General features: G+C 51.3%; 6 protein-coding genes across 6 annotated transcripts; 1 reads left to right on the forward strand and 5 right to left on the reverse strand.

Annotated features, from left to right (window-relative positions):
• Positions 1-1,704: 1,704 nt before the first annotated feature.
• On the reverse strand, positions 1,705-3,608 carry CC1G_07715 (hypothetical protein; the record flags this gene model as incomplete). The annotated part of the gene is made up of 8 exons (XM_001832276.2): positions 1,705-1,926; positions 1,983-2,152; positions 2,209-2,328; positions 2,383-2,494; positions 2,544-2,709; positions 2,756-3,148; positions 3,200-3,216; positions 3,270-3,608. The coding sequence occupies 8 exons, from the start codon at positions 3,606-3,608 to the stop codon at positions 1,705-1,707; spliced, it is 1,539 nt and encodes a 512-aa protein (XP_001832328.2).
• A 409-nt stretch (positions 3,609-4,017) lies between these two features.
• Positions 4,018-6,198, reverse strand: CC1G_07716 (hypothetical protein; the record flags this gene model as incomplete). The annotated part of the gene is made up of 5 exons (XM_001832277.1): positions 4,018-4,341; positions 4,395-4,865; positions 4,924-5,119; positions 5,175-5,668; positions 5,725-6,198. The coding sequence occupies 5 exons, from the start codon at positions 6,196-6,198 to the stop codon at positions 4,018-4,020; spliced, it is 1,959 nt and encodes a 652-aa protein (XP_001832329.1).
• A 284-nt stretch (positions 6,199-6,482) lies between these two features.
• CC1G_07717 (sphingomyelin phosphodiesterase) lies at positions 6,483-9,179 on the reverse strand. The gene is made up of 15 exons (XM_001832278.2): positions 8,965-9,179; positions 8,644-8,910; positions 8,392-8,584; positions 8,308-8,332; positions 8,175-8,258; positions 7,948-8,121; positions 7,821-7,889; positions 7,644-7,770; positions 7,520-7,594; positions 7,376-7,469; positions 7,245-7,319; positions 7,159-7,191; positions 6,864-7,105; positions 6,677-6,805; positions 6,483-6,622 (listed from the first exon to the last, which is right to left on the reverse strand). Exons 1-15 carry the CDS (start codon positions 9,169-9,171, stop codon positions 6,512-6,514), a joined length of 1,905 nt encoding a protein of 634 aa, XP_001832330.1. The 5' UTR covers positions 9,172-9,179; the 3' UTR covers positions 6,483-6,511.
• Positions 9,180-10,035: 856 nt separating this feature from the next.
• On the forward strand, positions 10,036-11,661 carry CC1G_07718 (mannitol-1-phosphate dehydrogenase). The gene is made up of 8 exons (XM_001832279.2): positions 10,036-10,413; positions 10,467-10,507; positions 10,569-10,627; positions 10,688-10,762; positions 10,816-10,909; positions 10,960-11,264; positions 11,323-11,444; positions 11,504-11,661. The coding sequence occupies exons 1-8, from the start codon at positions 10,100-10,102 to the stop codon at positions 11,562-11,564; spliced, it is 1,071 nt and encodes a 356-aa protein (XP_001832331.1). The 5' UTR covers positions 10,036-10,099; the 3' UTR covers positions 11,565-11,661.
• A 111-nt stretch (positions 11,662-11,772) lies between these two features.
• On the reverse strand, positions 11,773-13,843 carry CC1G_07719 (malate dehydrogenase; the record flags this gene model as incomplete). The annotated part of the gene is made up of 8 exons (XM_001832280.2): positions 11,773-11,912; positions 11,970-12,434; positions 12,488-12,821; positions 12,878-13,064; positions 13,120-13,315; positions 13,368-13,404; positions 13,454-13,710; positions 13,780-13,843. 8 exons carry the CDS (start codon positions 13,841-13,843, stop codon positions 11,773-11,775), a joined length of 1,680 nt encoding a protein of 559 aa, XP_001832332.2.
• Positions 13,844-20,776: 6,933 nt separating this feature from the next.
• CC1G_07721 (2-deoxy-D-gluconate 3-dehydrogenase) lies at positions 20,777-23,180 on the reverse strand (the record flags this gene model as incomplete). The annotated part of the gene is made up of 5 exons (XM_001832282.2): positions 20,777-21,012; positions 21,276-21,468; positions 21,953-22,018; positions 22,461-22,783; positions 23,099-23,180. The coding sequence occupies 5 exons, from the start codon at positions 23,178-23,180 to the stop codon at positions 20,777-20,779; spliced, it is 900 nt and encodes a 299-aa protein (XP_001832334.2).
• Between the last annotated feature and the right edge of the window lie 169 nt (positions 23,181-23,349).

A 23,349-nucleotide genomic window follows, 5' to 3' on the forward strand; every position in this document is an offset into this window, starting at 1 on the left:
GGATCTCTACTAACGTGCGACCCGCCTGTAGAAAGCACAGCCAGAATGCGAGTGAACCGCAGCGGCGTAAGACTGCTGAGCGTCCGTTGGCATTTTTGGGGATCAGTGAAATTCATTGGCTTGGCTGATGTCTGCCAAGCGCTTTCCGCACCCTCTTTCAACCGCTGACAACGGGCGCTAAATTTGTGTGCAAAACCCGTCAGCCCGAATTTTTGACAGTAAGAAGTTGGTAAGAAGGGCGTGCCCCTTTGGAAACGTTTCCAGAGCTATCAAGTGGGGCTATACGTTGTTCCTTTTCAGCCAGATCAAAGCTGTGGGGTTTCTGGCCCGCCCTCCCGAGGGCTGTTTGTTGCCATCGTTTATTCATTTCCGTGCGTTACTTGGTTCAGTGACAACCCCCTCCGGCTCTACCAATACATCGAGGTCAGAAGCTCGAGCAACACAAGTATTCCCCAGTGTCAGAATCACTCACCGATGTATTCAATCGTTCTTTCGTGCCGCAGGTTCTCCAGGAATTCTTCCGGAAGTTCAGCCTTGAAACCCTTAAAATCAACCGTTAAAAAGACGAAAAGGTGCGGCAAAGCCCAGAAAAAGCTTCACGTTTATTATAGACTCGAATCGGCGAATGACTTTCCCTCCTGTGGCGGGTTGAATGGTTGAAACGATCGAGTTCGTGGTCGTCCGGTTAGCCAATTCCAAGGGCGTTAGATCGGGTGAAACGACGGTTATTGGACGGTAAGCGCAACGGAAGTCAGGACTTTAGCGAAAGGCCACTGAAAAGGAGAGAGGGCCTTACCATTGTTATTAATTGTCTGCATATATAAGTCGACCTCCTCCGGCGTAACACCCCGTCTAAACGCGATAACATATCCTATCAAACACGGTCTCGATTAGTTCAAAACAAAAACCGAAGGGCAGTAGTAGAGGGAACTCTTACGCTTTTGCATCTCCACAAGGCAGCAGCTCGAGGGGAGCACAAACAGTGACGCACACTAGCGGCGTTTCGAAGAGGATTTTAAAGAGGTCGGCTCGTCCACGCGTTATCCGATGGCACACCTTGCTGACACAATTTCCAACCCCAACTGATCGGGACAGTGTCTCCTTCCTTCGGTGAGACGGGCTCTCAATATCCAGCGTTTGAATGAACCGGAAATGAATTGAACGTCAGAAAATATGCAGTTAAATGAAATTGTCAAGGTGAAAGGGGATCAAGAGCGCAATGGAACCAACTCCACTATACATAAAGATAACGATGAAACGCGGTAGCCATAGTGAAGAAAGGACGTAGTGGAAACCGTGGGTTTTGGTGCCCGAGAATAGTCTTTAGGCTTTTCTGGTTTTCGAGGTCGTGTTCCCAGTAGACTAAAAAAGAGTGGCGCTCGCTAGCAACAGTTCACATCGTTGCACGATTTACAAGATAGATGAATACGGTTGAGATCTATTGAGCTTTCGGCGTTAGTAGGGAAGCCCAAAGGCCTAAAACAATGGTCAGCGTACCCAGGGAAGAGAAAATCGAGCCTAAACAGGTCAGACTTCCAAGGAAAGTATTGCCAAGGCAAGTTCATTCGTCAGCCCACCGCCGTGTATTCAGGTCGGAGTACTCTTTCTATCGCCGTCTGGAACTACTAGACCAAATGACCAAAAGAGCCCCGCGGAGTGTGGAGACTGTGGAAGCCTCTGCGCCCAAACCGACATTGTGGATCGTTAAGTGGGAAATGACTCTGAACGTCCGCGACGAGAACCAACGAGTCGGGACTTGCGTTTGATGAAGGAAACAGGCGGAGGTTCGTCCAAACGTTGTATCGTCGCGATTGTGGCGGGATGGTGGACGTAAACCTGCTCTCGTCTGTCCATGGAAGTAGTTGCCGTTCTCGTTTTCCTGGGCCTGAACAGCGAAGTCCTGAAAGACAGTAGCTCAACAGCGTACTGAAAATGACTGTGAGTGCTATAATCGGGAAAGCCAATGAAATAGAGGTCTCTACCTCGATGAAAAAACTCAGGTGTAAGCTCGTTGGAGGCATGTCCTGAGGCAGATGTATTTCGCCGTGCAAAACACGCAACGTTGGGGAGTGCTGTTCGTCCTTAGGAGGAATCCACCACTGGGCAGTTTCGATAACGGTTTTGTGCGAAACGAAAGGCGGGCCATTTGAAGCTACAAGCATGACATATGAAACCAACCCGACGAATGACGAAGGGAAAAGACGATACCTCCTTCATCTTGGGTATTGACCTTCCTTGATCTCCGAGGATCCTCTCCAGAGATTTCGAACACAGAAAGCGCCACATGTGAGGTATCAGATGATGATGGACCTCCGGCAGAGGTCATGTCTACGGAATGCTGTATACAGGAATCTCGTCGAAGATGACAGGGTAATTACTTACCGAGCTCATAACTCACGCGGCGGGTAAGCTGCACCAACACGTCCAGAACATGGATGTCTTGACCGGAGATGGTGATATGACATGGAATGACCATTCCTCGTGTGTATGTTAGCTGGAGAGCGGTCAGCGCCCAGGTAACAATCCGCAGCAAACCGACATACTGGTTGCGCAAGCGACACCTTGCATTCGAGGTCCGCACCTCTCTCATCCAAGATTGACCCAAGAATGCGTCCTGGAAGTGGAGTGTTTTTCCTGTAGGCAGACTGTCTCTGGACAGACGACGGTGGCGGTAAAATAGAAGGAACGTAGGTAACGGGTATCTTGGGTCTATTTTCGTTAGTGATAGACGTTCGGGGACAACAATACGACGCACTTGCTGTCTGAGCGGAGCCTTTTATGAGATATGCAGAGAGCCAGCTCATAGGCTACGCTGGACTCCAACCCGCGACCGGCAAACGACGGAGGAAGGGGGTGAATGGGGAGATAGTTGCATGAGGGAGTAGTTCGGGTTCCTAGCTCTGGATGTCTTGGATCTTCGACAGGGATTCCAAGTGTGTTAGAGGTTTCTTCAGTACTTCCAGTACTGAAAAACAGGAACGGCGATGTTGGTTGGGAGGAAGTGTTGACACCTGAAAGCGTTGCTGCGCTTACATGGGACGGGAAAGGGAACGCGAAAGGGAAGCTGTATGTTCCCTTGGCAAACTTTCCACTGTAGGGCTTCCTTGATTCCCTATTCACTGGATCCCCGCAGTCACGACTCCAGATGCTGAATGTATGGTCCAAGATGGTGCGCTAGGCTCGTTCCAAGTAACCTGACGCTATTTTGCCCTTGATCTGCTCAGAGGATTTAGCCCGGAGTGGCCGAAGTAACCAAAACGATAGCTCACATTCAAGGAGATCGAGTTAATACTCTGCGGGCTATCGAGGTCGAAATCAAGTACTCCAGTGAGCGATTCTTCTCCGTATATCAATACCGACTTCTGTCTGGAGTTGTCCAGGATTGGCTTCTGCAAGCGAAGAGTGGCCCATGGCTTGTTCCTAAAGCCAGAGCGAACTTCAAAGACACTGTGATCTGAAGCGTCCCTTCCAGCTTGCACAGGCGCCCTTGAGCCACCTGCCTCAATGATTATCGAATATGAAGGCGGTAAATGAGGTGTATGTCGTCCGCACGGTCGTATCCTGGAAGAGTAGCGTCGCTTGGAGATGGTAAAACCGTCGCCGTCCATCCCTGCGGCCCCGAACTCATTCTGATTTCCCAGCGCGTTCAGCTGTCCGGAAATGCTGTTGTTGCTTTGAATACTGGGGAAGCGCTGTCGTCGTGCTGGCAATTGTGCATGTCGAGAGTCGGTTTCGAGCGCGCAGAGAGAAACGCGACTCGCGCTGGGAATCTGGGAATGTCATTTTCTACGGGGAACTGGGAGGACAGCATAGCGATTCTATCCTTTCCAGAGTTGACATGGTCATGATCATGGTCGTGGATCGAGGCAAAGGGCGTTTCCTTGGCATCCCGTTTCTGGATGAGATGAACTATGACTCTGAGATAACAATAAGAACAAAAACAAACGCAAAGGTGAATTCAATTCAATTGGTACACGAGACACTACTCTTCCATACACATAAAATCGAAGAAGAAATCTAGATGGCCATATTTCTCATAGCACCTCCAAAGGCCGTCGTGGCCGCCCCAAGACAGTCATCAAGCGTTAAGCACGAGACTGGGTCATCCATCACTTTGAGCCTACGGTTCTCTGTCGGGCGGTCCGTAAACGCAATGGCGGTAGGTTCGTCAAGGCGCGGTACGCTAGCAATTGTCACCTCCCGGCGAAGATAAGGTCGTTTGCGCGGATATGGAACCTTGATTGAAGGTCCTTTGCCCTTTGATTTTTTCGGCGACGATTCCGGTGTTGGCATCGTGGGTTGGAACGAAGGACAGTCGAATGGAAGCATTTCAACAGCATACTGAGACATGTACCGGTCAATTTCGCGCTGGATCGCCGACATGGAGCACGTACCCGAATCAAGAAATTGGGGAATAAACTGGTGGGATAGAGATCCTCGACTAGATGGATCTCCCCTTGGAAGACCCGCAGGGTTGGGCTGCAGAACTCTTCATCCTGCGGTGGCAGCCACCAAATCGCAGACTCCACTGGTACAGAGCCTGTCAGTGCTGGGAGTTTGCCGTACGCGCGGGTTTGCTCTCCGTCGGGTACAGTACTTTTATCGTTCGCCGCTTCGTCCGCGGACCCGACAATCTCGAAGACGGATTGCGCAACATTGGCCATATGGGCCCCGGTTATCTCTCGAATGGATGTGTGGACTGCCATTAGCGAGCTGTCCCAGAGCTTCCCGTTTATCGAGTAATTCACGGTGCGAGAGAGTCGGACGTTTAAGGATTCGGGGGTGGCAACAAGGTCGAGGGCTTCCACGTCGTCGCTGGAGATCGTCATAAAACACGAAATGACCGTTCCCCGAGAGTAGGACAACTGCGATGATTGGGGGTGTGAGCTATGTACGGCTTAAGTATTGAAACTAGTCACGTACTGGTTGAGCAAGCCACAAACCACACTCAAATTCTACGTCTTTCTCGATATCAATGGTCCCCGAGACTGTGATTGGCGGGAGTTCGACCCATCCCTTAGGGTCGGTCAAGGGGCTGGAGTACTGGAATGAAGAGAACCGCTTGACGGGCGATGGGATCGGCTGAACGGATGGGATATAGTACATCGGGACTCTAAGCCTAGATGACCAGATAAGCTGAATAACCTTCGCGCTGAGATAACGATCGCACTCACTTGCTATCACCTCGAAGCTTGCCGTGAGAGATGCAGAGAGATAGGACATATTCTATGTTGGCATTGGTTCCTCGAGACCGGAAGGACGGAGGAAGGACATGCACGTCGCCCGTTCCATCCCCTTCGAAAGAACTATTGACTCTGCTCGACGTCGACACTTCCTGCTCGGCGGCGATACCATCGGGCCCACGAGGGCTGCTTTTATTCCAACGGAAGATAGTTCCTTTCTTGGGCGGCAGGTAAACAGGGCCAGAGTCGGTCCTTTGTAGGGAGACTTCGTCGTCAGCCGCAGCAAGTGTAGTCGTGTTGGTGTGGTTGGGGATCCGGAATGAGAAAGGAAAGTGGTAAACCCCCTTACTGAGCTTCCCATTCAACTTGTTGTTGCCCTTCTCGAGTCGCGGGTCACCGTATGAACGGTCCCATACGGTGTATGAATGGTCGAGGATGGAGAGATGGAACTCGCTCAAGAACCCAGTCAAAAGTTTGGCTTTGATCTGGTCGAAATGCGTAAGCACTCATTTGTGAAGACTAGACAAGGGGCATGACATACGTTGAACTTGATGGATGCAATTGCCTGCGGAGTCTCTAGGTCGAGTTCCACCAGGCCCGAGACGACATCACCACCCATCACCTTCACGATCTTCTTGGGCCCGCGATTATCCACCATCTCAGGGTCTTCTATGAAAAAGCTCGCCCATGGCTTCCGATTTTTGCCACTGCGCAATTGGAAGGAGTGCGAAAGCTGGTCGGGCTTGGGAGCGGCTCCGAACGTGTAGCGAGGTTCTTTGGGCCTGGCGTTCGCAACAAGGGTTTGAAGGCTCTGCGTATCCGAGCCATCGAATAGGGACCCTTCTCGTCCATGGGATACCAACGTCGAGTAGCTCGGTGACCGCAGAGTAGAAGTCAATGTGGAGAAGCTGGGAGAGGTGAGCGTCGTCAAGCGGTCATGGTGCTCTTCGTGCTCAATCAACTCGTCATGAACCGACGGCAATGAAGAGCGGGTACATTCGATGACAACGCTCATGATGGGCGGGAACTAGGAGAGGCGTGGAGTCCGGAAGTCAAACCTTTAGATTTTTGGGCTCTGAGTAAGTCGACGGGTGCTTCCAAGTGGCCCAAAGAAGGATATAGAAGGTGTGCAGATACCACTTCCAAATCAGGTATCAGTTAGGGCCCAACCACAGCAAAAAACAATAAACTCGAAACAGGACCATTCGGGGCCGTGTGGGGTCAGGAGACCTGTGTGTGCATGCTCGATCAATCTTCCAACGATGTTCAACGCGCATCTGATTAGATTTCGGGTATAGCGTACAGTATTGCTCTGGGCATCACGCCGATTAGTTGAAAGTGGAATCTCCGTCTTCGAGGTCGAGTTGAAGGTCGGCGATGTCGTCAGGGATTCCAATGGCCTCGAGTTCCTTTCTGAGGACCTCCATATCTTCGTCGGTCTGGTCGAGACATTCACTACAATACAATGAATACCGAGGGATGATGGGACGTACCAGTCGTTCGGCCGCTGCCCGGAAGAAAAAGTTGAATCCCGGTCCTTCGCATTCGTCTTCAACTTCGGCATGGTCGTCTTGTCCTCCTTCGAGATCACGTCTAAAGTTTACACCAATCTTGGAGACAGTCTGGGTATGTGGCTCCGATCAGCGAAAGGGAAAACCCGGGTAGCTTTGGATGACCTACGCAGATGTTCTCTACCCGCAATGCACGCATGTCACATATAGAAACACGTTTGCATTCCGCGTCGCAGGGCCCTGCATCGGACACAGCGCGCTTGAAGCGTCTGTAAACATCAAAGAGGGCATCATCCCTTTCAAAGGCCTCGGTCAACCGATGCCAGAAAGCGGGACCGAGGGAGTCCTGAGGCTCCAAGCCAACAAATGGGCCGTATGTCTCCCGGGCGGAGTATGTCAACTCCCAAACGGCTGAACCAGCTCGTCAACATGGTGGAATGTCTTCTTTGCACAGATAGACGTACGTTCCACATGGAATTCAGGACTTGATATATCGGCTATAGACGAGAGAATGAGCCTTGGTCGAAGGTTTGCGGTAATGAGTACGTACTTCGATAAACCTTGACATCGACAATTTCGTATGTATCTGGGTCAACGTCATAAACCTTGAATCCAGGATTACTGCCTGGTGCCGTGAATTAAATGAGAAACTGCGTCCGTCACAAAGTGAGAAGCCCTCACCTCTAGGAGTGATCGCAGGTGCCAAAAGTGCATAGGTGACAGCAGTGTCTGCAGTTTGTCTGCTATAGTCCGAGTAACCGACTATGAATTCATCCTTTCAAACGGGTTCAGCTTTGGTGCACTCTGTGACACATGTGATCATACCTGGTGGCTATGGCCATAGAACTGACCAGCGATAACATGGCTATACCGCTGAATGATCTGGTCAAAGTAGTTGGACTGAAAAGAGAGGTCAGCACCCACAAGGGTATAGAGGACGACAACGGACCTGGTCGCGCAAAACATCACCCCTGCCTCCAGGTGGGATGTGCCCGATGATCCAGGCGCGCTGCCCTGCATCTTCTGCGGCCTGCAGTTGTGAGATGGTGAAAGATAACAGTCCATTGGGATCAGGTCTAGCTAAACGGTTAGGCCAACTAAAAGCGTTCTGGAGCTCATTACTCACTGCAATCGGTCACTGTCGTAGAGCCAGTAGTTGCCTTTGTACCAGTAAACGGTGTTGATGGAAATGAGCCTGATGACACGGACAAGTGAGCAAACAGGCACAAGAGAGAAACCCAACTGTAACGCACCTGAGATTGGTACCAGGGACGACGATGGAGTAGCTTCCGGATAGATGAGAAACCTGCTGAGCGGCTTCGGTCCCGATGGCGGGCTCCCATCCTTTGCTGAGGGCATCGAAGACCCATTGCGAGTTTGCCTTCTTGGTAGTATTCCTAGGGAAGCTATTGGTGGGAGCTGATTCGCTGCAACATAATGTTCAGTCGTGCCGCAGGACGACAAAACCAGGGAAACCTACTGATTTCCTAGAGCGGCATATACAGGAACCTGGGGTAGGGTGTTCATTTCCCCAGTAAACAACTCGAGGTCATGGGTTACATGGCTGCCCGGCAATCAGAAGGAGCGCATGTGGGTATGATAAGAAAACTCACCCCCTGTCAGCTAACCAGACAGACGCTAACCACGAGATACAGGGTCAGCGTCAACATACAGCCGACAATGGATCACGGACTCACCTTCAATGACGTCTCCAGTGAAGATGGAGAATTTGTTGTTGGAGGTGATTGTCCTGAGGAAGTTCTGTGCCAATGCGGTCGGGGTATCACAATTCCGACTTCCCATGGGCCCAGCAGCAGCAACGACAGGCCCTTTCTGATCTGCCCAATTCCTGCAACAGAGAGGCTTGGAACATACAGAGTCCGCGCCAGGCTACGAAGGGATTTCGTCAACAGGAATCCCGTCGGAGAGGTCATCTGAGGTTGACTTACGGTATAGCTTCGATCAATGTGAATGTCACTGAAATGAACGACTTGGAAAGGCTGCCTTCCGGTCGAAGCGAATTTCTTGGGGTTGGCTGGACGAGGCTTCGGGAACGGAACGTCGTATTTGTTGACGGCGGGTGGTTGGCACAGGCCGAAAAGGGTGTCACAAAGTTTTCGAGCTGTTGGGCCGAAAGGATCGATAGAGCGCAAACTATGGGCAATGATTGGGGCCTGCGTTCCGACTGAGCCCTCACAAACATCATCATCGAATGACTAGACGGGGGAAGGTCAGAGGAAGAAGGGGACGCTACAGGCGAGGTCACGTACGGTTGCAACTTTACAAACAGCGGTGAATGTCTTCGTAAAGGGCTTGTCGCCAAATCTGGCAAGCAGCTTGAGAGGAGCTAACAGGCCATGGCAAGAGGCGCAGGTCGCGCCGTTCTTAATCGCCTTGAGGAGATCGTCAATGAATCCCGCATTGACCAGGGTCAAGCAGAGCAGAATGCTCAGAAGCAGTGACCTGAAGGCCCGCATACTGGAATGTGGGGTGTCTGGGAACCTCCTTCCTATGCGTGGTCGAGTAAATATACGCAGGCTACCTGTGTGCGAGCGCCGCGGGCAGGAACACTGAGGCCTTCATCAACACAGGCTTGCGAGAAGCATGCGGGCCATATGAATGCTGTCTCTGGGCGGAAACCATTGTACAATGTAGCCATATGGACAGCCCTCCGCCATGGCAGCAGAGAACGAGGCGCATCCTATTTCAAGTACACAGATGCCACTTGGGTTTGAATTTGAGTCCTTTACTGCAAAAGAAGCCTCTTCAGATTGGCTAGCATCGTCGAATTGGTCGAACGTGGTCGCTCCTCCACACGTTGGCATTGTGCTGTACAAGTTCAGGATGATTTCGCGGTATATGCTGGCCGGCGATTCGACGACGAGAAAAGGCTCCGGTAACGATGACCATAATAGCGATTCTAAAAGATCCAGAAAACCAAGAAACGTGAAGGAAAAACGGTCGAGCGTCTTCACGTCGCGAACCTGATGGAAACGTACGCTTACCCCGCATTCCCACGATATCCGCGTGTCGGGCAAAGGCCGAAGCCCCTGACCGCCCCTAACTTGAGCCTAATTCCTCCCAAACACCTTCTCGCAGTTCGCGTTTCGTTCGTTTCAGCACGGCCAACTTGTTTTTAGTCCACAATGCAGATGCGTACCAACGTTCCAGCTTCCGTCTAGACTCGTTCCGCGGTGTTCCTAAACCAAGTCCGCGACTCCACTCACAAGGGATGGGTCCATTAAGTCTCATCTGCTGCGTCATACGACCTAGGTCTTACAGGAGCTATAAAAACGATCCATGGACACCCTTCTTCTAGACAAAATTAACCCATACCTCTCCTGCACTGAGCGACCCTGTGCCTCAGCGCTCCTCAGCCTTTAACGATCACACTCAGCATCAACCATGGCCCCCCAGATCCCCAAGACCCAGAAGGCAGCCGTCGTCCAGAAAACAGGCGGAAAGGTCCAGATTAAGGACGACATCCCAGTCAAGCAACCTGAGGACCTCGCCCCCGGCGAATGTCTCCTCAAGATGCACTGCACAGGTGTTTGTCATACCGACCTGCACGCTGCCCTCGGAGACTGGCCTATTCCTCCCCAAGTCCCTCTCATCGGTGGACACGAAGGCGTTGGAGAAGTCGTTGCTATTGGAAAGGACACTGTCCACAGTCCGGTGAAGATTGGAGATCGCGTTGGAGTAAAGTGGATTGCCTATTCGTACGTTTTGAATGTTGGTCTCTTGGTTGACATCCAGACTGACACGGCCACAGGTGTCTCAACTGCGAGCAGTGTAGGAAAGGCTTCGAGCAAAGTCAGTGGATTTGCATCCTATTATCCCTCGTTTCCTCCTCACATTGGGTTTAAATTCACAGACTGCTACAATGTGAAACTCAGTGGATACACTGTCGACGGAACCTTTTCGCAGTATCTGGTACGTGACAACTGGTCTTATCTATGACACTCGACTTCATTGTCTCATGACCATGACCAGGTCTCCTACGTCAATTGCGTCACTCCCATCCCAGATGGAATTCCAAGCGAAGACGCTGCCTCTATCCTCTGCGCTGTAGGGATTGTCCTCTTCCCTTTTCACGTCTATGTTGACTCCCATGTTCACAGGGCTTAACCGTTTACCGTGCACTCAAATACAGCGAAACCGTTCCCTATGATTGGATCGTCCTCCCCGGTGCTGGTGGTGGCCTTGGTCATCTTGGTACGCCTCCACTACTTCCTCCCCTACCCCACAACTTACCCCATCCCCAGCTGTCCAATACGCCAAGTACATGGGCCGTCGCGTCATCGCCATCGACGGTGGCGAGGAGAAGAGGAAGCTCTGCGAATCCCTAGGTGCTGACGCCTGGATTGACTATACCACTTGCAAAGACATCGTCGCAGAAGTCAAGAGGATCACCGAAGGCAAGGGCGCTCACGCTGCAGTGGTGACCACCGCCTCCAGCTCTGGATACACCCAAGCCGTCGACTACCTCCGTGACGGTGGCAAGCTCATGGCCGTTGGTCTCCCCGCCAAAGCGACCCTCGATGCTTCCATCTTCTTCACCGTTTTCAAGGTATGAAGCAGAGCTGCTGTCTTCTAGCTCGACGAAAACTAACTGGGCTGCTTTGCAGAGCATCAAGATCATCGGATCCTACGTCGGAAATCGTGAAGACGCCAACGAAGCGATCAAGATCGCCGCTGCTGGTAAAGTCAAGGTCTTTTACAAATGTGACAAACTTAGTGCCCTGGAGAGGTACGTCCGCTTTTAAAACCGGCTGTGGAGACTCAGACTTACAGAGTTAACTTCATTAGCGTATACGATCTACTCGGGCAAGGCAAGATCGCGGGACGAATCGTGTTGCAGATGGAGTAAATGTGACCGGATTTCAAATCTAAGTGATTGTATTATAGGTGTATGTGACAGATGACGGACACAAAGAATCGAATATCATTGTCGACCTCAAAGAAAACGCCAGGAACATCTAATATTAAGTTCCCGACCATATAGCATCTAAAAGGAAAGCATAAAGTACCAGACGCAAGGGAAAGTCGAAAGGAGGGGGCGGTGTCTACGTCTAGATCTAAGGCTTCCACATCTTCCTCTTGACGAACGCCAACAATTCCGCATCGTTCATCTTCCTAAGGGCTTCTGAGCGATCGACGCCTGCTTTCTGAGCAGCTCGGATGACTTGACGAGCAATGTGAGCGCTGATTTCGCGAACTAAAAAGCATATGTCAGAACCACGGGAATCGAGATCGAGAAGAAGGGCAAACTCACTCCTCTCTACTCTGGGATACAAAAGATCGAGAGCACGTTCATCCTCAGTCAAAGAGTTGGCAAGACCCAGAGACGAGGCTTCAACCATGCTATCCGTGACCTGGCTCGCGCGAGCCAAGATCGCTCCCAACCCGATACCCGGGAAGATGTACATGTTGTTGCCTTGACCGGGGTAAAGGATATGGTCACCGTACTGCTGTTCGGGGAAAGGAGATCCGGAGGCGAAGAGAACGTTGCCGTTCGTGTACTTGACTGCATCCGCGAACGAGCATTCGGAAAGGCGGACAGGGTTGGACAAGGGGAAGATGATGGGCCGGGGGTTGATGGCAGCCATGGCCTGGATGACTTCGGGGGTGAAGGCCCCGGAGATGGTGGACAGACCGAGCAAGGCGGTGGGCTTGACATAGTCGATGATGTCGAGAATGTTGGTCATGGGAGGGCCGTTGTAATCCTTGCGAGAGAAGTCTGGTAGACAGTGTCAATGTTCAGGCCCAGACGACAGGGAACGAAGGACTCACATTTCTTGTGCTCAGCAAGTCGACCACGACCGTCATAAACCAAGCCTTGCGAGTCAATGAGCCAGATGCGTGAACGAGCTTCCTCAACAGAGAGCCCTTGCAAAGTGAAGAAGCTCATCAATTGGGTAGCGACACCAACACCAGCAGAGCCAGCACCGAAGAAGAGAATTCGGTGTTCCGACATAGGCATGCCGGAGGCGTCAGAAGACAGCTGAGCCGCGTTCAAGAAACCGCTCAGAACGACTGCTCCGGTACCCTGGATATCATCGTTGAACACAGGGTACTTGCGGCGGTAGCGCTCAAGGTATCTGAACGCATTGTCGGTTGAAAAGTCCTGAAGGAGCGATCAGCAATCAATGGAAGGTTGATATCCGACGACCCTAATCTCACTTCGAATTGAATCATCATCTTGGGGAAGGCCATTGACATTTCATGCATGAACTCGTCCATGAATTCGTCCATCTCCGGACCGGTGATCCTCTTTTGCCTCAGTCCGAGGTAGAAGGGATCGTTCAGGAAAGTTTCGTTGTTGGTACCGAGGTCAACAGTGATGGGGACAGTGGACTCAGGTCGGATACTGGAAGGTGTTGCATTAGCCGATATAGAGTAGCGAAATTATATGTCGGACTTACCCAGCACCAGCAACATAGAGAGAGAGTTTGCCAATTGAGATGCCCATTCCATTGACACCAAGGTCACCCAAGCCGAGGATGCGAGAGCCTAGTTCCAAAGATAAGTCGAAGTCGCTCGACAAAAGTCCGGAGATTTGCTCACCGTCAGTCACGACGGAGATTCTTGCCTCGTGAATCTTGGGCCAATTGGCAATGACTAGATAATACATGTAAGGCGAGGGCAGCTAGTGGGCCAACTTGAAACATACCTTGTTTAATCTGACCCTTGTCCTTGATGGAGACATACTAGAATACTGTGAGTTGGTGAACGGGATAAGTTGGTCGAGATACAGACAAGGCCCTCAGGACGCCGGTAGATGTGGGAGAATTGGATGCAGGCGTCTCCGACGGTAGGTGTATAGATGATTGGCGTGATTTCGGACATGTTCTCCAAGCAAAGCTTGTAGAATAGGGGCGCGTCGTCATGCTTGAGGCCAGATAGGAAGATGTATTTCTCTAGAGGCTTATCCTTCGAGCGGAGTTGAGCCAGCGCTCGTTGAACGTGAATCGCGGGGTCGAAAGCAGGAGGTACGAGCCCGCGGTTCGCTTTGCCTGTGACGTGTCAAATGAGCCCCACATTTCGCGAGCGGCAGTCAAAAGTACGAGGGCGGCGGCACTTACCCGTCGGCTGCACCTTGAGCTTTTGGACGCCATTAGACCAGTATGGTGTCAGAACAATCGTCATGATTAGAAGATAGAAAGAATAGGCTAAAAAGACTAAAAAGAATTAAAAAGAGGAGAAAGGGGAGGGGAAAGGGGTGAACAAGCTTTGAAGATCATCGAATTGTCGGCGTCCATTTATATGGGTGCCCGTGTTACAGTGATTTGTTCGCTGATGATTCTGGTAGCCGGATGAAACCGTTGGTTACCCTGATGTACGGAGTTCCCGTGGACACTTATCGCTGGATTAAGGAGGTCAATTTTCAAGAAGCAGGCTCAAGGAAGATGCTGAACAAATGCACTGCCAATATCGATGGGCATCGTTCATGACACAGCGCAGACCGCAGACCAAAGCAAATGAACAGTCAGATCTGGGCCGGGGAATGTCAATGAATGGGGTCCATACCACGGAACTTGTGGTTCGTAGGGATATCCTGGGGTTGCTATTGGCTGTTCGTGGGTCAAACATTCAACGCCATTGGCTGGAACTTGGGCAATCCCTGGCAATCTTGGGGTACGTTTCCAATGAACGAGGGAACGACGGAGACGGAGTCTTTCTTGTTGCTGACAACGGAACATCAATATCAGCCCGAGGCTGTTTCTTGTTGCCAAAAATAAGGGCAAAAACCACTCATCCCAGCGCCTTATATGCTCTGTTTCGCGTCTTTCCGGGAGATGAACTTCTCGTCCAACTCTCGAAACACGGCGACGGTTGGTTAAAGGGATACGGAGGCATCTTTGCACGGTATATAATACATACGCCATCCCACAAAACGAATCCCTCAACGCTAGTCAGCCTCATGATCTTGGCATCTGATGCACGCCCTCTTTGTAACTCCGGCAACCGCCGGCCAACGAACAGGGCAACTGCTTTAAGTTTCAAGAAACTCGTCCATGCTCCTCCCGTTCCAATGTCCAATGGCATCCCCCACTGGTTCAGCCATTCACACGGCAAATTAAAGGCATTCTATTCGACTACTATATGACGGCCAGGCCTCCAAGATCGTGTCAACAGGTCAGACTTCTATCCAACCAGCGATGAGCTTGCGGTCATCTTTCAACCCATCTCGAAACATTTACGTTCTATCATTGGAACGTGTATGGCTTTCCCAGCCTGCAGTGAGGCCACGACCTCAGACTCTCCTCTTCCCTCTATTGTAGCGATAGAGCTGGGAGTCAGCGAGGTCTAAAAGTACTTAAAAACTATTGTAATCGCTGTCTCCTGGACTCATCGCGATCTTACTCCCGCCAACTCCCCTGGGGTTTCCCGAGCCGTCTCTGCTCACTTGGTCTGCTCTGTGCCAAAGGACGGACCGTCGCCTTCCTTCACTACTAATAGACGCCTCCGGCCAGAACAGCTTGGCAGAAGCCCTTTCGAGTGCCAAGTGCTTGCGATCTGGGAAGACATGTATAGCACAGCGCCCCGCCGCTGGGTGGCATCTCATTGCTCATTCGGACTTTGCTGCTGGACCCTCGAAGGGACCAGACGTCTCGCTCAAGACACGAGGCTCGTCTCTACCACCATTCCAAAGAGTACGAGGGTTGCTATTCCATTTCAGATTGCTGCGAGACCCAGACTTCAAGCTTCAAGCCTCGCCGTTATCATCCTCGGTTACCCCTCCCAACCTCCCTCGTTTGGGCTCCGCATCTTCTAGAAAGCTGATGCACTTTGATCATGTAAATATGCATCCCGTCGCTAACATCCGCAGTAAGCCTCATTCCAGGGTTGAAAATAGCAGCGGACACCCACGCTTTGGAACTCCAGGACTCTGGCTCAAATGCTAACATGGCAAATGTGCTCTCCTCTGCGTGCTTTTCTGGCTATGGTTCGACGAAACTCGGTTGTTCCGTCGGACCGACTTGCCTTGGGCCATCTCATCGTACCAACCCTCGACGAGTGAATCTGAGACCACCTTCTCTGAGAGCCTGTTCATTGCGAGCTGAACTCTTCTCTGGAAATCCCCGAAACTATTTCTGGCGTGCTGTTCGACATCGCTGCTATTTTATCGTCGGTACTTCCGCGAAGTCGTTATGTGCCGTCACGGAGTTCCAACACGTTTATATTCGCTTCTTTCAGTTGGAGCTTGGTGGCGCTAGACGACCAATGACCACGCTACTCTAACAATCAAACCCAGAAACCAACCTGGCAGTTTGGCAGGACGTGTTCGCGCCCTCGTGTTCAAGGCTATTTTCATCGTCAATTTCAAATGCCGCTTGTCGTTTGTTCACGCCGTGGCACCTGGAATGGAATCAATAGACTTCCTTGACTCATTTGAGGTCAAGACCGCTGGTTCCTGCCTTGAGGATCACCTATTTTTTTGACTGTCGACGGGCTTTGACAATTGATTCTTCAGGTGTATCTTTAAGTCTTCGTCCCCGTCGAGCCGCAATCTATCAGTGACCAACAATGTTTCTCTCTTTCCTGGGAGACAAAAAGGTTATCCACCACAGGTCTCGTGGAGCAACTGGATGCGGCTTCGAATTCACGACGCTGCGTCAATACAACTCGCTAGACTCCGCAGCTCTTGTGCTCGATTAAACGCCAACCCATCCAGCTAGTTAGGCCACGAGGAACCGAGAAGTTCTACCGAGATCTACATGAAATCGACCAACATGGAAGGGTACCTCCAAATTTAGAGAAGAACAGGACCAAAGTCCTTACCGCCCACTTTTCGCTGTTTCTCAACAGGACAAAAAGGAGGACCTCTGTTAACATAGGCACCGGCGTCTTACTCCATCGATCTGGGATTCTCGATAAGCACTACTCTGTCACCAATATGGAAAAACGCTTGGTACCGTGCCCTCTCAGACGGATTTTGCTTGAGGTTCTGCCTTCACAAGGCTGACCACTCTACTTCCGCAGCACGACCGAAGACCGCAGCACGAGTCCACCCAGCGACATGAACGGCATTCATAAACGAGCATCCTCGTAAATTCGATCGGATAAGCCAAGGTTTGATTGCCTTCGACTCAAGTGATACAATTCGAGGCAAATCGACGACCATTGCTCTCCAGAAAAAAACAAAATCGACAATGAAGCTGTCCGTTCCAATCGAGAGACGTCTGGTGATACACCCATGCGGTCATATTTTCCGGATCTCAATGCAGAACGGGGTGCCACATGCTGCCGCATGAGCGAGGATAAGCAAGCGCTTTACGGATGGGCGGAAATGGTTGCTGCTGCAACTTAGATCGGAATTTAAGGAAACAACTCATGGCCGAGGTTCTCCGAAGAAATAGGCGCCCTCTGTGCGAGGGCCGAGAGTTTCCACTCGCTAGGAGCAACGCACAAAGCAGTGGGTCCAGGCCCAAGGTCCATGACACCTCAGTTAGTCAATAAGAAATTAAGCGCCCATGGAACGCGGAATGAAGACCATGCCTTTGTGATCAGTGCATCAAACGAACCTCATTAACGTTCCGAGGAGAAACGTAACAACATCGAAACGCAGCACCCCAGCTGGTGTCGGATTCACGTCGGACACTAATCCTGCCCGACGCGCAACATTTACCACAATTTGACATGCAGGGAGATACGATAAGGCGTCGGGAGAACCACAGTTTCTGACTATGAAACGATCGCGCCTTTTGGAAATTCACGGGTGTGCGTATAGGTAATACATTGCGTGGCCGAAGGCAGGTATGATGGTAGCCTGGACACTAGGTTCGCTGTCGGCTGACCACGTTATGATAAGAAGCTAGGGGCCAGCCCAATGATAGAATGTTCCAAGGGAGCCACTGGCCAGAAACTACTGCTAAGGCTACATTAACATGGGTTCACTAAGTATAGCCTTACCCAATACGTTCAAATCGCGTGATTGGGCCTACCATCCTACATACCATATCCAGTGATCACCACTACAAAGGAAGCCTACAAGCCCTGCGAAAGACTTCTCAAGCATCTTAATAACCGACGTGCACGCAAATTGGCAAAGATTCCTCGTAAGCGCCCGAGCTATCCGAATCACGGGAGTCGCGCGCACACACATCGAGGTGATCCAGGCCTCTGAGTCTAGAGACAGTGGGTGGGTCCCTGACCGTCGGTCTGTATCACTCTCGTATGTAAACCGCTTCAACTTCTCGCTAAGTCCTTTGCTTCATTTCGGGCTTTAAAATTGTCTCCTCCATGGAACGTGGTGCATTGGTTCTCCCATGCTGGTGTCGTGGACATTGGGAAATTTGGGCAGCGATCTCGTCCCAGTTTTCTGGGTAAAGGGCACCACTTTCCGGTTCAGTAAGGAAAGTGAGCGACGGGAAATTGGGACAATCGAGGTGGTACACCATCTTGGATTGTGTACCAAGAAAGGCATGTACGGCAGCATGACCTCACGCTCACCTTCGGCAACTAGAATTGCGCGCGACGTGAAAGACTGACAGACTGGAACCTTCATTAACCAGCCTCGTTCACAGGCCCAAGAGACCAAAGCAACCAGCTCTAATCTCATCCCAAGCTTGGCCTTGTCACTACTCCCCAAGTTAGAACTGCCGCAACGTATGACGACCGTTAATCCAAGAATACCGACGTACCCAGAATCACCCCAAAATTCTCCCAGCCAGCCACAAAACTCCCCTCCGCAATACTCATCTCTCCAGCAATTGCGACCAGCACGGTATCTCGAGAACCTTCCCTACGCCCTCGGTCATCTATTCAACTAGACTTGAATTCGATCACAATTTCGTGGGGTGGGTGCATGGCTTATTTGCATGGCAGCACTCCCTTCAAAGTGCCCAAGGAACCATTAACACCGGTGTTCTAGATAATCTACCGGGTCGGAGTTTAGAGTTGGTGGTGGTGAGGGTGCGCATGCAACCTTGGATCTTGTCGCCTGGAACTTGGGAACTTGTAATAAGTACATCCCTGGTGTGTGGGATATCAGAACCAGATAAACCCTCGGAGGCAATGGACGTGGAAGACCCTGCTTTGAAAAGTTACTCACAGATTGGGGACAGTGCTGCATGGGCAGTCCACAACCAGCTGACGGTTAAACGAAATCATCCATCCCGGTGAACAAGTCTTGAAAGATCCGCTATGGCATGAATTCATATGTCGTCATGGGTCACCTAGATTCTTCAGATCTCTTTCATAGAAACCAGGGTACTTGAATACAAATGGCAAGATTTCATTAGTATACCACGGCGGTAACAAGAGATCTCCAGCGAGTTCAGTCCCAATTCTAATTCCGCCGTTCCATACATCCTATCGTGACTTTGACACGATGGCAATCAAGAGCTGAGTTTATCGGCCCATCCAACCCTGCAGCGTATCAAAGCATGAGGCTCATATTCCGGTCAAAAGGGAAGGCAACACGGTGACTTACCCCGTCAACGACCAACAACTCCCCACAAACGTAGTGACTGGCCGGACTGGCCAAGAACACAACTGGACCTGCAAAGTCGCGTGGTTCAGCCCACCGACCCGCTGGGATCCGCTCAGAGATTTGACGGAGACGCGTAGGATCGTTGAGAAGTCGTTCGTTCCTGCAAAAATCAAGGCGATAATGTCAGCACTGATCAACCGGGATGGTGCAACGCATGCGGTAGGAAAAAGCAATGAGATATGGGAAGGAAAAATAGAACCGATGAATGCATACGTTCCCCGAAAGGAGTGGAAACGCGGGAAGCCATCTCACCGGTCCTACACGAAAAAGGACAACTCGCGCAGGTCGAGCATCCATCAAAGAAACCATGGTCCACTCCCCAAAATCTACACACCGGATCCCACAGATCCATACGCCATCAACGACGATAGAATCACAACCATGATGCCAGCCAGCACCCGCAGACGAGCGAGCGGCGGCATTCATAGATGAAATGAATAGAGGAATCGCAAAAGGGGGGCAAACAAAAACGAGGGTGTAAAGAGACGAATACCAGAAAGAGAAAGATGGCCAAAGGAAGATGAAACACGACGACCAAAAAACCACCACCACAACCCAACCGGGTCACAAGTCAGGGTCATCGGTGAAAATGCGACACCGTTTGGGTCATGGCTAGTATCAACCATATCAAAAATTCTATACCCCGACCTACCCGTGCGCTGTCCAATTCAAACGCACGGGTTGGAAATCTCCTGTGGGCGATTCAGAGTGACGCTGAATCTTGACGAGACTTGCCATGGCAGGTCGTTGGTATCCACGACGAGAAGAAGGGTAGGAACCGTCCAGTGGCAGCGAAAGACTCTGCTACGTGGTGGTAACAAGGAACACACAGGCAAACCGCAATTAAAAGAAATAAGGAAGGAGCGCAGAGCAACTAGCTGCAACCTGCCCACAATGATCTGGGATAGGCAGACCTTCCATTGCAAACACCCAGCTCGATCGTTCCGCAGACCAAATAGCCAACTCCCATGATGCGTGTGGGCAAACGAGATGTGGGCGCAAGGAAAAATAGAGAAAGTCGAGAAAGTCAAGTCAATCAAGACGTCCAATGCAACCGTTTACCGACGGTGCCACAACAGGGCCAAGGCCCCCGATGTCATTACGCAAAGACAGCAAAGCGCCCACCTCGAGAAGCCAAAAGCTTGATACAGAAGCGGGTAAGGGCGTTAGCGATGTCGCGAGACGGCGCTGTCAAGAGCGCTTGACAGACAATCGGGGGTCTAGGTCTCGTTTTGCAATAGAAAGCAAAAGTAATCGCGGGAGAAGGAGCCCATCGCCAACCAAAGGCGGAATGAACGACAAGAAGAGGGAGACGAAGGAGTTCAAGTTGGTGATGACAGAAACGGAAGGGGAAGCCGGAAAAGCAATTGAAAACAGGGCAATTTAGAAACGATCGAGAAAGAAGCGAGTAGTAGTTAGGGACCGAAAGGCGATCTAATCCCGTAACTCATCAACTAATTATGATAGTGTTGACCGTTTGCCCTGCTCCGACGATTGAAGCGGCGATATTGAAGAAGGGATCAAGAAAGAGGGCGCGCCCGTGCAAAATGCCGACGGACGAACATGTCAACGTCGATGCGATATTAGAGGTAGCCGACGTCGGGGGAGAGGACCGGGCTCGACCTTTCACGCCTCGCCAGCGCAGCACCAAGAAAGCAACAGAAATGAAGCGAAATGACAGAAACAAGGCCACAAGTCGCCGTCTCTCCGTTGTGCGAGGAATTTCGAAAGCGAGCGAGCCAAAGGGGTCGGAGGGCATCAGAAGGGCCAAATCGACAAACAGCGAAAACAGGAAATCGGAAAGTTGTTGACGACGATGCTGATTATAATAGCATCGTCGCCCTGAATGATATACCGTCTCCGCATTCAATGGATGAAACACTTTGTCAGCCATTGAATGGTCGGTGCCGCACAGGAGTTTCCGAAGGTAAGTCAAGCCTGATTGGGGCCAATTCTTCGCCAAACCAAACCCAAACCGAAGCCAGGGCCCAAAATAGAGAATGAGAGGGAGAGAAACCAACACTCACATATCAGTCTTGACATAGCCAGGACAGATCCCATTGACCTGCACATTATCCTTACTCCACTCGTTCGCAAACGCCTTGGTCAGCTGTCCCAAAGCACCTTTGGCGGCCGCATACGCGGGGACAGTGAACCCGCCTTGGAAGGTCAGCAGCGAGCAAAAGTTGATGATCTTGCCGCGGCGCAGAGGTACCATATGGCGACCGGCGGCTTGGGAAAGGAGGAAGACTGATTTGAGGTTTACATTGAGGACCTGGGAGGAAGGTGGCGTTAGCGATGGTGTTACTCGAACGGCGGAGGTGCGAGGAATGGTAAAAGTCAAGAATGAAAAAGAGAATGGAATGCCCGGAATGCGTCCTCGATCGAACCGGGAGCCCAATCAAGCGTAGACATTTCCAGTTTCGGAAATCCCAAACCCAATTGTCCCAGTTCCAGCGTCGGGGTTAAAATCCCAACGATTGAGATAACAGTTATCTTCAGCGCGAACTAGAGCCAAACCCAACGAAAGTTCCATCGCACGAAACAAACACGAGTAGATGCGCGCGTCAAGCCTCCTCGCCCCTGGACACCTCGCGCAACCGAGCAGTAAGCAATACACGATCACAACCCAAAAAGTGATGTCACGAATGACGCAAAACCATCCAAAACGAGGCGGCTGACTTCTAAATTCCATCTTTTGCTCGCCTGTTTGTCAAACCAAGTGCGCGATATCACACCACGCTCGCCGAGCAGCGCACATGAAGGGCGCATCTTGTGGCAACAGGAGCCGGGTTGTGACCCTGCGGTCCCTGACCTGAAATATCCTGCGTTTCATGAGGCGAAGAGCAGGTCTTGACAAGTCTCGATAGGACTCGCAGGAAGTCGGGCATCACTCGATCTCCCCAAAATTAATGGGGAAGGGGTGGGTGACGGATTGAAAAGGTGAAGGAGACAAAGAAAAGGGATATGAGATAGAAACATTGAAAGCGATCAGAATGAAATTGGTAGGACAGGAAAACGCGATGTTTGGAGCCCGGTCGGAGAAAGTACCGGACGAATTGAGTGAAGGAAGATGGAGGATGAAAGGCATGCAGGAAATGAAGTGGCACAAAAGCCAAAGCGATATGACGACTTCCGTGGATTGCACCAGGCCGCACGGGAAGTTTAATAGTGATTCCACTGAAGAATCCACTTGTCTCCGAACGAGGGTCAAAAGGTTAAACGATACCAGATAGAGATCCCGGTATCGAGTTGGGCAAGACTCACCTCATCCCATTCTTTCTCCCCAAAGTCGACCGCAGGGGCCCTCCTCTGAATGCCGGCACAGTTGACAAGGACATGGATCTCCTTGTTTGGAAAGACCTCGAGGGCGCGATCGAAGAGGCCCTTGACCTCGTCGAGGTTGTCCAAATCGCAATGGACGATCTCGAGAGTGCGTTGGTTGGCTGGATCGTCGTTGTCGAAGAGAGCTTTGATGGCGTTGTAGGTGGTGAGGTTGGGTTCGGGGCCATCCTTTGTGGGGTGGCGCTGGACGAGGCAGATGGAGGCGCCTGCTTCTGCGAGAGCGATGGCACACGCTGCTCCGATTCCTGGGAGATTCAAGTCAATCGTTGGAATCAGAAGAATGGATGCTCGTGCCGAAGCCGACGCTAGGAACACCTCGATCGTCCGCCGATGTCCCGCCAATCAAATATAAAAAAAAGTTGATGGTGTATTTGAGTTGTGTAGGCGCCCAGGCAACAGGAGAAAATGTCCGATATAACAGGGAAAAGTTTAATAAAGGAGATGAAACGATTCTGGGCGTCAAAAAATTCGCGCGCGGTGCGCACGTACACGCGTGGGGTCGGTGACACCAAAAAGGGATATATGGCACGGAAAGGTGGATACAGAGGCAAAAGACAAACCTCTGGTTGCACCTGTAATGAGAACGTTCTGACCCCTGAGGGAAAAGAGATCGAGAGCAGGAATAGCTGGGGAAGGATCCATGGCGGCTTTGCCTAGGCAGTTGGTTCGGAGAGGCGCCAATTTGTAGTATCTGGCCGGCGGACCGCCAATACCACCCGCGTCGGTTTTAGGGGTCTACCCCGCATTTCACGTCGGGGAGTCGGGGCGACATCCGATTGAGACCTTGTGCGCCTCTGGTTGAGGTTTGGGA

Source organism: Coprinopsis cinerea (genome assembly GCF_000182895.1).
Source record: "Coprinopsis cinerea okayama7#130 chromosome 9 map unlocalized cont3.9, whole genome shotgun sequence".
Lineage (NCBI taxonomy): Eukaryota > Fungi > Basidiomycota > Agaricomycetes > Agaricales > Psathyrellaceae > Coprinopsis > Coprinopsis cinerea.

Bases quoted from the DNA above. Each gene is read 5' to 3' on its own strand.
- CC1G_07718 (XM_001832279.2), top strand. From the start codon at position 10,100: ATGGCCCCCCAGATCCCCAAGACCCAGAAGGCAGCCGTCGTCCAGAAA. The intron at 11,265-11,322 runs GTATGAAGCAGA...GCTGCTTTGCAG, and splicing joins TCTTCTTCACCGTTTTCAAG to AGCATCAAGATCATCGGATC. The intron at 11,445-11,503 runs GTACGTCCGCTT...TAACTTCATTAG, and splicing joins AAACTTAGTGCCCTGGAGAG to CGTATACGATCTACTCGGGC.
- CC1G_07717 (XM_001832278.2), bottom strand. From the start codon at position 9,171: ATGCGGGCCTTCAGGTCACTGCTTCTGAGCATTCTGCTCTGCTTGACC. The intron at 7,890-7,947 runs GTGCGTTACAGT...CCGTGTCATCAG, and splicing joins GTCCCTGGTACCAATCTCAG to GCTCATTTCCATCAACACCG. The intron at 7,192-7,244 runs GTACGTACTCAT...TCTCGTCTATAG, and splicing joins CGATGTCAAGGTTTATCGAA to CCGATATATCAAGTCCTGAA.